The sequence below is a fragment of the Anolis sagrei genome, chromosome 4, assembly GCF_037176765.1.
Source record: "Anolis sagrei isolate rAnoSag1 chromosome 4, rAnoSag1.mat, whole genome shotgun sequence".
Lineage (NCBI taxonomy): Eukaryota > Metazoa > Chordata > Lepidosauria > Squamata > Dactyloidae > Anolis > Anolis sagrei.
Window position 1 is genome coordinate 121,898,935 of NC_090024.1, and position 13,437 is coordinate 121,912,371.

General features: G+C 37.2%; 1 protein-coding gene across 2 annotated transcripts in view; it reads right to left on the bottom strand.

Annotated features, from left to right (window-relative positions):
* Positions 1-13,437, bottom strand: part of C4H1orf21 (chromosome 4 C1orf21 homolog) — a 125,087-nt gene that overhangs the window by 76,585 nt on the left and 35,065 nt on the right. For both annotated transcript variants that reach the window (XM_060774498.2, XM_060774499.2), the window contains one exon: positions 9,314-9,539. In XM_060774498.2, coding sequence (XP_060630481.1) covers positions 9,314-9,407 — 94 coding nt within the window. In that variant the 5' untranslated portion in view covers positions 9,408-9,539. The remainder of the gene's footprint in view (positions 1-9,313; positions 9,540-13,437) is intronic.

Consider the following 13,437-nt stretch of genomic DNA (forward strand, 5'->3'; position numbering starts at 1 on the left):
ACGTGGTTTATTTTACATTATGCCACAATCTCTGGCAAGCCTCTTCCAATGTTTCTGGCAATGCGTGTTTACAGAATTCCTTGCTTCCTCTAGTGCATGTTGCAGAACATGCTTCCTCTAGTGCATGTTGCAGTTCTCAACTGTTTTGGCCTACAACTCCTTGAAATCCCAGCCAGTTTACCAGCTGTTAGGATTTCTGGGAGTTGAAGGCCAAAACATCTGGGGACCCACAGGTTGAGAACCACTGCTCTGTTGTGTACATCAACCACTGTTGATGTACATCTGAACTTAATGTACATGTATATTGTTTAATAGCTCATACTGTGTTCAGAAGGCAATTTTTTCTTAATATAAAACCAGGAAATGGTAAAGCTGGTCAACCTATTTTGTGGCTGCCTCACTTACCAAAGGGCTGACAGGCATGGCTACCTTGATTTTCACCTGGCTGTGATGATTTTTGTGGTGAGCTGGGCTAATGTCAGTCTTAGAAAAAAATGGATGTAGCATGAAACCACAATGGGTGGAGCTAGAGAAGAACATACTTACTGTACAAGCTTTTAAAAATAATTTCAGATAGTTAAACTAAAAACCAAATAACAGACCTTCCAAACAATCAAAACCGAACATTATAATAGTGCTCTAAGCCATGATGTGCAAACAAAAGAACAGCCACAGAATCATACTGTTGCTATAAATCCCCCATCTTCCATTGAACAGAGAAGACAGCCTACTTGTTTATAGTGAAAAAGAAAAGATGGACAGATAACTAATGTGGCTGTAAAACCATCTGACTTCTTTTTCCTCAGGTATTAAAACCAGTCAAATGCTTGTTTTCATAAACTAAACAGGAAATCATTTTCATTTTGATGAATATCATAAAAAAAGATTTTGCAGCATAGCAGCTTCTTGTGTAGAAAGAAGGCAATTGTGACCAAAAATTGATAGATAACACAAGAGCCAGCTGTGGCTTTCTTTTTACCTATGAGATCTGCTGACTTGAACTGACTTGCCTGAAACATAATGCCTAGTGAGTGGTTGGGAACAGTGTGCATGCCCTCAATCTGGAGGAAGTGTGCCGCTGGAGTCTTGTGAGTGTACTCCAGGCTGGGCTACACATCAGACACAATGTTGGAGGCAACTAACTTTTACTGAATTTCACATAACTTCAATCAGTCTTTCTTTATTACTGCCATAGAGCAGCATAAGGAGATTGGGGTGCAGTCTGATTTAGCCTAGATTTTAATTAGTTAAAATCTAGGCTAAAAACTAAAATGTAAAGGTATATTAAAAAGCTAAAACACAAAAGGGAAATCTAGAGGGAAAAACTGGAGGGAGAGGTAGGAGCATTTAGGGAATATGATGGAGCATAAGAAGGGGGGTTACAGTCAGACACAGGCCTAGGAAACTAAGGGATGGAAGCAATATACAAACACACACACAATTCTCTGATAAGTTAGAATGCTAGTTTATGGTATCAGTCATCACCTGGCAGATTTTAATTGCTGCTGCGCCAAACTTGACAACGTTATGATTGTAACCGTTGGTATCTAACAGTAACAGGGGGGTGTAAAATTGTCCTAACTTCAATGTGGTCTCTGCCTCATCCCCCTTTCTGCCTCTCTATTAGTCTACAGTCAGAGGAAAGATTTGGCATAATGGGATTTCAGGATACTGAGGATCTTTGAATCCTTGTGTACAACAACTGTGATCATTCATCATGGCTAGCTTCACTTCTGAGTTTGGCTTGCTTACTTATCCCTTTTAATGGCAAATCCAAATAATTACATGAAGTACAGGTTGAATATCCTGTATCCAAAGTACTTAAGAGCAGAAGTGTTTTGGTTTTAGATTTTGTATTATTCTGTTTAAAATACTGGAATATATGTATTTGCATGTATGCACATAATTAGGTATTCTAAACACAAATTTATTCCAAGTATCATATATAGATAAGCCGAAGGCAATTTTATAGAGGACTTTAAATAAATTTGTGAATTAAATAAACATGGAACCACCAGGAAGAAAAGGTATCACGAACTCAGCCATCTATTGTTTCAAATTCTGCAGCACTTCAGAATTTTAGATAACGGATGCTCAATCAGGACAAACTGGACTAAGTGTAAATGTTTATTTTGGATCAAAGTATTCTTTCTTTCTTTTATATACAGAGTGTTCAAAATCTTTGTTAAGGTATGTAGAAAACTGGGTGAGTTTTTGTGAAGATCGGCACCAAGTTTACTGCAGATATATGTGTGTGAAAAAAGAAAGAATCCACATGCAGGTACATTGCATGTGTTAATAAAGGCAAGGGAGGTGGATCCAAAATTATGTTTCAGACAGCATTTAATTAATTAATTAATTAATTAATTAATTAATGATACCAAGTATGGATCGTCGATGTTGCAATCCCAAGCGACAGCAGGATTGTAGAAAAACAACTGGAAAAGCTGACACGATACAAGGATTTAAAGATCGAACTGCAAAGACTCTGGCACAAGCCAGTAAGGGGGTCCCAGTGGTGATCGGTACACTGGGTGCAGTGCCTAAAGACATTGGCCTTCACTTAAACACAATCGGCACTGACAAAATTATCATCTGTCAGCTGCAAAAGGCCACTCTACTGGGATCTGCACACATTATTCGCCGATACATTACATAGTTCTAGACACTTGGGAAGTGTCCGACGTATAATCCAACACAACAGCCAGCAGAGTGATCTTGTTTGCTGTGTTTCAAATAATAATAAACTGTATTTGTATAGCACTCATATCTCCCTGAAGGGACTCAGAGTGTTTTCCAACATGTAAGGCAAATATTAAGTTGCCAAAAAAGAAAACCATACAGACAAATTATATCAAGACAAGCACATCAGACAATATAAAACAACCAAATTTAACTTAAACAACATTTGGGACTCCAGAGATAAGGCAGATAAAGTTCATTTGCACCAGCATACCTAGCAGCACCAATGTAATACTACAATTTCCATGCAATAATAATAATAATAATAATAATAATAATAATACTTATTATTATTATTTGTAAAACTGAAAAATTAAAGGAACTAATTTCCTGAAGCAGATGAACTCAGTGAAGCAATCCAAATTATTTCTTTAATTACAACATACACATTGGTAAGGGAGAATTTAACATCAGCAGTTTACATCTTCCAGGTGAAGAGTCAAACCACTGAACACATGAGCCTGTTTGCAAATTTATAAAACTGTGAACAATGGAAATATAATTTCAGACAATTGAATAAAGGATAGCTCTAATCTAGGCTGCTGTCCATACGAAGTGTTCCAAGTCTTTGCTTCAAGGGCAAAGCTCTACCAATAACACAGACTTTGCCAGAGGCTGAGGCTTTATCACTAGTGGTCAGATTTGTTTAGAGAGAAGCTGGATATTGTTGGATTAACTGCTGTTGCTCCAATCTCACAATGCCTGCTTTTGAAACACACTCCCAGATCAGCACGTGTTTCATATGTTGACTTTCGACAAAAGCCCTAGGACTTTCAGTACACTTAGCATTTTTGTCCTAGTTGGAACAGGACTACAGAGCAAAAGTTTCTCCTTGAAACAGTAAATTTGTGCAAATCTCTCTCTCTGTGTACTTCACAAACTCCAGGTAACAGCAACATCTATAACAGGAATGGCAAACATTTTTGAAAGAGGGCCACATGCCAGGCTGGGCTGGGCATGGGCAGGCGGGTGGGCAGGCTGGGCCAGGAGGGGGGATGAGGCCAAAGGCTGCAGTGGGGGGGGGGGCACCTGGAGATGTTGGCCTGAGAGGGAAGTTTCACATGTGGCCGTATTGGGCTCTCAGAAGAGCCCTGCACAGTAGCATCTGCCTGCAGGGTGCTCCTCTTTACAAGATGAAACGGCGGACCTCAGGAGAGTTCTGTATTACATTTATTCTGTTCTGTATTACATTTGGCCCTGCCACAGGTTTTAATGTGTTATTGTAAATGTTTTTTGCTTTGTTTATGAGTTTTTTTAATTGTATTGTTGTTGTTGTGTTTTACTGATGTATTTGGGCTCGGCCTCTTGTAAGCCACATCGAGTCCTTCGGAAGATGGTAGCGGGGTATAAATAAAGGATGATTATTATTATTATTATTATTATTATTATTATTATGCACATCAGAGTGTCAGGGAGGGCTGGGGCCAGGGCTATGCCACATGGCTGGGGCCCAGGCTGGGGAGTGAGGCAAGAGCCCAAGGGGCCATATCTGGCCCATAGGCCTGGGATTGCCCATGCCTGTTCTATAAGATATACCTGATATGCTTCTCTGTTATAGTTTGCTTTGCATTTATTGGGTAAAAAAGCAAACTCCAAAATGCTTGCAAAGGGAGTGTCTAGTATTTGGTTAATTAATAACCTTTCTTTGTTCTGCAACACTGGAGGAAAGGGCACACACATTTTATGGGCAGTAAACATCCCTTCTTTTTTAGGCACTTCTAAAGTTCTACTATATAGGGCAAGAAAAAAATGTGATAATCTGGAAATTGTTATTGAGTACATGGGAGCAACTACAGAGCAGTCATACAGGCAGTACTTGAGTTACAAACAACTCATAGTTAAGAACAGTGGTGAGACAACAGAAAGTGAGAAAAATCTACCCTTCGGAAGGGAATCACTCCTGAAAGAGTTATCATGGGGGAAATGTGTCTCAACTGAAGCTTTATCACCAACAAGCCAAATTTTTCAAAATCCAATTATCACAGGGACAGAAAATGAAGTGAAATCTTCTGAACAGAAAAACAAACACAATAGGGGTGTTAACCCTTCCCTGTGCTATCCAAAACAAACTATCTATCCATCTATCTATATATCGGGCTGGAGTTACACTTAAAATTTACATGTTCTGTTCTGACTTACATGCAAATTCAACTTGAAAACAAACCTACAGAACCTATCTTATTCATAACTTGGGGGCTGTCTGTAAATATGGAAATGGTAGGGTGAATCCTCTCTTTTGCCAAGAAACTCAGAATGGAATGAATTAGTCTACCATCCAAGTTATAGCAAGATATCAATCGGTTTAAATTCAGATGTAGATATAGACTAAGTATAGATAGAACTATAGAAGTGAACTGTTCATTTTCCTTAAAAATGAAGAAAGCTGTAGGGTGTCAAGTGCAGTTTTATGTACTATTATTCTAACTACTATTCTAACAACTATTAACTAGTATAGAGGCCATATCTTAAAATCTGGTCAGCAAAGCTGAAACAAATTTATGCAAACAAAATAGAGTTTTTTCAGCACAACGCTCATGTTGCGTTGTGAAATTGTTTCAGACCATTGCAAAGCCTGCAAGCTCTAAATTTAACACCCAAACTATCCTTATTTTAAGAATAATGATGGTTGCGGGGGGAGGAGATATGAATGGCAGATATACAAGACAATTCTTCGCTCACAGTTTGTCCCCATCTATTTACTACTGACAGACAACCTTCTGTGCCTTATATCATTTTCTCCTAGAAAACATTAGACACCACCACCCAGTTCTGGGTTTTGCTGTAACTCAATAGCTATTTTCAAAGACTATTTTTTTTAATTTAGAGAAGGCGGGGCTTCCAACTTAAAGGAAATGCAGCAAGTTCTATTCACTGTTCTAAGAATTTCAATAAAGAGTTAATGACATTTGGGGCCTATGTAGCTGCCCTCATCTCACCTTTTCCACAACTCATTTTGAGATCTATTTTGGTTCAAGTAGAAGACTGCCAACTAAAATAATTTAGAGCAGAAAGAGTTATTTCAGTTGAATGCAGCACAAGTAGCTTCAACCTCTTTTACAGAAAGGGTACTCTATAACAGTTTTAAGCAATAGACTTTCTTTCTTCCATATATGCATCCATTAAGCAATATTTGCCCTCACTGCCAATGTTTCCAGAAATTATGTAACACTCTTTACCTCTGCAGCACAGGAGAAGGGGAGCCACACATTGCCAATTTAAAAGAGGCCAATGGCTGGAACTTATCTTTTTTCATCTATTTCTATTCACACTTCTAAACACCAGGATCTCCCCCTTTCAAATTCTGGGATAATTCTAACAGGAAAAAGCTCTAGACCTCAATAATTCTGCAAAGCTGACTTTCACACAGGTTTTTCAGCGTCAGAAACATTCCAATTAATGTTACTTTATGATGGACACAAAGCTCTATAACATAACTTTCTTGTAACGTAAATCTTTAGGATGTACAATTCACTATACCAAACACTGTTCTGTATGTCAGAAAACCAGTCACTTTTGCTGAACAAAACCTAGTGTTTAAGATGCTTTATTTTTTTTTTTCCTGACAGGGACTGTAGAAGCCAATTACATACAATTCCATTGATATGAAAACTCATTCAAAATACACATTCACCTTCAGATTCAATAATACACATTCACCTTTGGACAATATATGCTACTGCCTGTCTTCATGAAAACTTCTTGCCTCAAAACTGCCCCATGACTCCATGATGTTTAGAGCCAAGATCTTCAAAAATAGCCATGACAAAGTTATTGTACTTAATACCAATTAGAGAATTTGGATGGTAGGAAAAAATAAAAACCTGTGATATGAAGTACGTCAAAATTGTATTGCCTTTTCAGTAACAAATTATTTGATCCTGCTAATTTGTAGTATCATATTCTCTCAAACTAATGTGGTAGCCACACTCTGTGTACACAAAACCATGGAATGTCTCTTAAATAAATAACTGTTATTTGAGAAAGCTGATCTATTATTTATTCATTTAAATAATATCAGCACCAAAAATAGATTCCTGCCTCTGCAAAGTTATCCATTTGTGGGATAAGCACAGCTCTTCTAGGAGCCAATATTTACATGTTTATGGAGAAATGCTCTGTATTAATATAAATTTCTGTTTTCCTAATCTGAGAATAAATACATTCCAAAATAATAATAATAAACCATATAGTATCTGAAAATTTAAATCTTGCATTATTCCATTTTCCCACGTCATAAAATACTTCCAACAGGAAAGAAAAGCAACCTGCATCGGATTTGATGATGTAACTCTACACACCAACCCCTGCCTTCCAGATTAAGGAGAACCACACCTGATGCCAACAATTTACATTCTGCATTAAGGAGTAACTAGAACTTGCTATCTCTTGATAGTTCCTAAAATTTTAAAATGTGTATGAATATTTATGATAAAAATCATGATGTATGAGGATAGTCAATGCAGCCGCTAAGGCTGGAAACTTGGGGGGGGGGGGTCAGAGGAAGGATATTCCTGCATACCATCATCCCCATTTTCTGCTGCTCCCTTTTATTTATAACCCACCTTGCTTCCAGGCTGGAACTCAAGGTGACTTACAAAAATATAGAATACAATAAAGCATATATAGAAACATAGAAAATAAATTAAAATCTTAATCTGACACATATTAAAAACAGGACAACATCATAAAAGTCCTATTTGTTAACATCAATTTCTGAAAGTTTCAAAATGAAAGATCTTAATCTGTCACTAAAAGGAAAACAAAGCAAGAAACCTTCTCACATTCCTGATCAGGAAATTCCAAAGCGAAGTGTGGAAGCAAACACAGAGAAAGCTGAATGGACAGAGAGCTGTGCATCCCCTGTGGATATTAGAGCTAGAGCAGGCTCATAAAGGAAGATTCAGTTCTTCAAATAACTTGGGCCTGAAAACTATAGGGTTTTTTATTCCATGGTACGTATCTAAACCTGTGCAAAGAATGACAATGTGGGGGAAGATACACTTTTGATGGCCTCCATGGTTGAAGGCCAGAAGGGGCTACGTGGAGATGCACAGCATCCTGATACTACATGTAATGGACCCATAGGCTATTTAATGCCTTGACCACTCACTCTCATGCCTTTGTTGGTTTTTGCAGTGCAGCCCACCCTCCCGCTTCTCAGTGCAGCGTAGGTTTTATTGGTTGCTTTGGGGCCAGTTAGGATTTTCTCCCTTTCATTTTTTCCCCTTTTTGCCTTCCCTATACTGTATCTAGGAGACTGAGAAGATCAGTGATGAGGGTGGTGTCTATAAATAGGCTAGCAATGACAAGTCACAGGAGAAGAATTTATACTACAGTATTTTGCTTTTTTATTTTGAATCTCAACAAATTCCTTCAACATAACTATGCATTTTCAGCACTCTAGTGGATTTATTAATCACCCCAAAAGTAATGCCTGCACTATTATCTTGTTGAATGTTTCTATTAATGAGGACAATGGGCATCCTAGTTTAGTTCTTTTCTGTATCTTACATGGATTAGACAACTCTCTTTTTATTATAATTCAGGCAGATGGAGTAGAAGAAATTGACTTAAACCATATCATACAGTTATTCCCAAATGATGTCTCCTCCATTACTATAAAAAGGAAAGTCCAGTTTAAAATGTCAAACACATTCTCTGCATCCAAGAAAATAAGTGTGGCTTGCTTCTTGTTAAGAGTAGACTGTCAGTTACCAGCACCCATCGGGATTGGTAAATGCTGGATAGATGTAGTTTCTGGTTGCTTGAGAGCTACTACTAAAAATAGACCTAACTAATACAATCCCCCATACTATACCAAACCATAAGCTCTGTATTGACTTTGTACTAATATAGAAATATAATAATTAAAAACAAATGATAAATAAAGACAAATTTAATATAATGGAACATGGTTTTACTGTATTATAAAAACAGTTTTGTGACTGCAGTATGCAACTTTAGTTAACTATTTTTGCCAGCTGCTTGAGAATTCTGGTGGCTTGAATTAACTAATAGTCTACTGTATTTCCTGTAAGTACTCCCAAACATTTAATACATTTCTGATATTGTCTTTCAATTAACTCTTTTGTAAAAATCCGCACTGATCTCCATAGAAAAAATCCAGAAGAATGATTTTCAATCTACCTAAATTATTGTAAATAGTTTATAATCATTACAATCATTATTCGACAGTGATAATTGTTGTATTTGTAAGAGTCAAACGTTGGTCTCATTTGAGAAATAGGTTGCATTAGCCTCTTTATAACTGTCAGGGTACCTCCCTAGCTTGTAGAATTCAGTTCATTATCTGTTGTAGTGGGGTTAAGAGCTCTTAAAATATTGAAAACATAACAGAGGTAGTGTGCTGTATTGACATCATGCAATCAAAAGCCATTGACTTCCTCAAATATATTAAACATCTATATAAGGTAATATGTAGAAACAAGATAAGAATATAAACAATGTATGAATAAGTCAGATTCTTGAAGAACGAGCAGGGTTCAAAGAAGACAAACCTGAGTAGAGACGTTCTATGAAATGGTTAAAAACTACAAACAATGACACTCACCACCAAATACATCTCCATTCTGGTAGTTTTTCCCCTTCTGAGCTTCCTCTTCATTTTGTACAGCAGAAACATGCTTGGCTGATGCACAGCCCATACTTTCATTTAGTCAGCTCCAGCTTGACTGAGCCGCAAACCATTTCTACAGACTTGCAAACATGGTCTCTTCCCTTTTTAAAAAGAAATAATCCACCTTCCAATCTTGTTGTCCAGATACTTTTCTTCTAGCCTGTTGATATAATACAAGAGAAAATGAAAAGTCAATAGGTGTGTAAGTCAAATCACTATCACAAATGCTCTCTAAATGATATATCTGGAAAGAGCAAGCAGTCAAGAACTGCCTTTATATATAAGATCTCTTTCCCATTACATAATGACAGCATCTTGATATCATTTTAAGTTCCATGGGTGCATCCTGCAGAATTCCAGGATATGTAGTTTGGTGAGACATTTGAAATTTCTGCCAAATTATCAGACTTTTGAACACTGGGTGATTTCTAACAATTCTGTCTATATAGAATTCTCTTTGTGTTCTTGACTTGTTTGAACATACTTCAACTTTGTACAGTTTTTTTAGTCTTTGAAAAGCTTGCTGTTTATCACAGCAGTAATTACCATCCTGAGGTTTATTATCATACTTGTCGTTCTTAGAATGGCCGTGTGAGTTCCAAGAACGAAATAATGGCGGGAAAGGTTCTTTAATTATAACATGGTACAACAAACTCTGCAATCCTGAATGGACAACTTTCCTGTTATCATCATCCTTGCAAAATCAAAGGAAGAATTAGATGTATTCTAGCATGTTCTCTCAGTTCACAGAGAATGAGGGAAATGTCTTTGGGGACTAGTCGCTTCTTCACAGGAAAATGTGTAGGATAATATCCTAGAAAGTCTCCCAAAATCTTCTGCAAGGGTTTTGTGGCTCTCTGGTGGTAAATTTAGAATGGATTTTTCTAAAACTATAACTTTAAAAAAGTAGTGCTATGATGGATTTTCATAGCAGCGTATACAGAAACGAGTAGAATAAAAACTATGAGTCTGCATGACAACAATTCCAAAGCATAAATGCAGGCAAATAAAGGCATTATTTTTCAGTGAAGCAGCATTAAACAAAAGCAATGCATTTGCTAAATAAGTCACTGTTTCAATAATTGATTCTCAATTTCCAATTTCCTGTTCACTTCTCTGTGCTGTTCTGAAATACCATCTGGTTTCTAAGAAGCCATTTTTACATCAAAATAAACCAAGGAGTGGGAGAGAGATTCTCAAACCCTCATTTAACTTAAACACTAGCTTTGCACTTTTGTAACTAGGCACTTAGTAAGTAGGTGTTACGAACAGCCATGAAATAAATATAGATCAAATAAAATGTTGAATTACATAGGTCATTCTTTAAACAAGTGGCCAATTGATTTTTTTTATTTCTATCATTCATGACTAGCAGCATTTTTCTTTTCTTATTGTTGTAGGTGTAAAACTTCGATAGAAATCTCTACCACCAGCGCTATGATGTGAAATTAAAGGAAAACAAACGTTTCCACTATATGCATTCTTGATAAGAAACGGTATTCTCTAAATATCAGACAGCTGCTAATTACCAGTTTTTTTAAATAACCATCTTTGTTTTAACAGAAGCAAAGAAGCAATCTTACTGAAGAAGGATCACCACAATGAGGACTACAACCATCTTTAGAAAGAAAGAAAGAAAGAAAGAAAGAAAGAAAGAAAGAAAGAAGAATGGGAATAATGCAACACGATGCAAGCATTTCATCATATAACATATGGTGTTTGCTGTTCTCAAAAATAATTTAATACATTTCTTTCTCAACACAGATACCAACAAGCTAAACAACTGCCAACTGCTCCAACAACCACCCCATAAATTCCATGTCCAAGAAGGGATTTGAATAATCACCTTAATCCAAACCAAGGATCCTATTCACTATACCACACTGCTGAACACCAATCCTTAAGAGCAGAGGTTCTTTTAGTGTGCTCCACAGAGCCCTTGGGGCTCTGGGAAGCATATTGAGGGGCTCCGTATTTTCCTCCCCCTCCAAGTGCGTATCTCCTTTTTCCTGTTCCTCCTCCTCCAAGCTCACACAGCAGCTTTCCCGTTGCTAGCAAGGGAGGGAATGAATGTAGCCCCAGAAAGGAAGGCCTTGCACAAAAGGAGGAAGGTCCTGCTGGTGGAAAGCAAGGCCTCGCTCTGGGCTCTGTGGCCGAGCCTCCTTCCCACTCCTACCAGCAGCCACAGCAGCATTCTCTCCCATGCCTTCCTTGCTTCCAGAACCCCATTTCCCTCCCACAACTCTGGAGGCGCTTTGATTGTGCTTTTACTGCATGGAACAAGGGGGTTGGACTGGATGGCCACTGAGTTTGCTCCTATTACCACTACTACCATCATCATAATCATAATCATAATCATCATCATCATCATCACCACTACTACAAAGGCTGGATTAGATGGCCCTCTGTTGGAGGAGGTTTGAATGTGCTTTTACTGCAAGTTTATGTGTGTTGAAATTGTTCTTCATTTTAAATGTTGTATTGTTCTTTCCTTTTTTTTTTTTTTTTTGCACTGCAAAAATTGCATGGGAATTAGTTTGTGTTTTCCCCCCCAATTAGTACCATCTGCCACTGGCCAAGCCCCTCTGTCAAATTTTAAAATGCAATGCATCAAAAAGGTTGGCCATGCTTGATATATATACATTATATATAATACAAAAACATTTATTAGGGCTCCACGAGAAACTTTTGCTTCTAGCAGTGGTCTGCAAAACCCCTTTTTAAGAGTATTAAAGGAAAAACCACCTATACTATTTTCTCTGTCCTGTACATGTTCTCTTTCTCATCCACTCTCTCATTCACACACCCTTGTTCCAGTAATGTATGGCCCATAAAGAGAAGACATTTTAAAACTACAATCTTTATATTGCTGTAGTTTACAAAGACTGAATACCTAGAAGCAATACTTCCTCAGAGGAGCGTAGATGAATAAGTAATTACAAGCCCTGTGTATTTTCTCTTGTATTGTGGTCTGCTCTTGTTTTGTTTTAGATGGGCTGGACCGTTATTTTTTTCAGAATAATGGTGAATCTTTCTGGATGAAGTGTCTGAGGCAAAAATGTATTAAATATACACATGCTTCCTTCTGATGGTGTCACCCTCCAATCAAGTCTCCTCCCAAACAATACTGCAATCTAATAATTTACATTATTTATTATTATAATATTATTATTGTATGTGTTTATATCCTGCTTTATCTCTCCTGAAGGAGACTTAAAGTGGCTTGTCATAAAAGCATTAGTATACAATTTAAAATATACAAATATGCAAACTTTAAAATGGATTTAAACATAGACAATACTAAAAAAAATCTGTTTAAATCCATCAAAACATATTCAAAATTAAAAATCACAGCCCCCCTGACTTGATCTTAAAAACCTTCTTCTTTAAAAGCCTGGGCTCCAGCTTCAGTGCCAAGTCCAAACTGTGAACCTGTGCCTTCAGGGGAAGTGTAACCCCATCCAGCACAAGCTGGATCCCTATTTCCTGTTCTACCTTCTGACTAACCAGGAGTACCTCTGTCTTGTCTGGATTGTTTCAATTTGGTTGCCCTCATCCAGTCCATTACTGATGACAGGCACTGGTTTAGGGTCAGGACAGTTTCCTTGGCTGTAGTTGGAAAGGAATAGCAGAGTTGGGTGTCATCTGCATATAGGTGGCACCAAACTAGAAAATGAACTAGAATTTTTTTCATTAGTGGAACAGTGTGGCATTGTTTGAAAAAGCCCATCCTGTTTTTCTTCTTTTTATTAATATATATTAAACAAATGAATATATCAATGCTACTGGCAGAAAACAGTAACTGTGTAAAATGCAATTTCATTTCTTAAACAAGTAGTCTCTCAATACAAGTATGAAGGTAAAATTGAAGTGGTAAAGTGTATAGGTTGTTAAGGGCACCCAGAAAGCAAAAATGAACCATTTAAAACTCAAATATACATTTTGCTTAATGAAATGACCACTCTCTGTAATCCATCAGACATCAACAACTGCTTGCTTTCAGCATTTATTAAAACAAAAGAATTTACCTGTTTATCCTGGCTTTTCCCAACCATTAA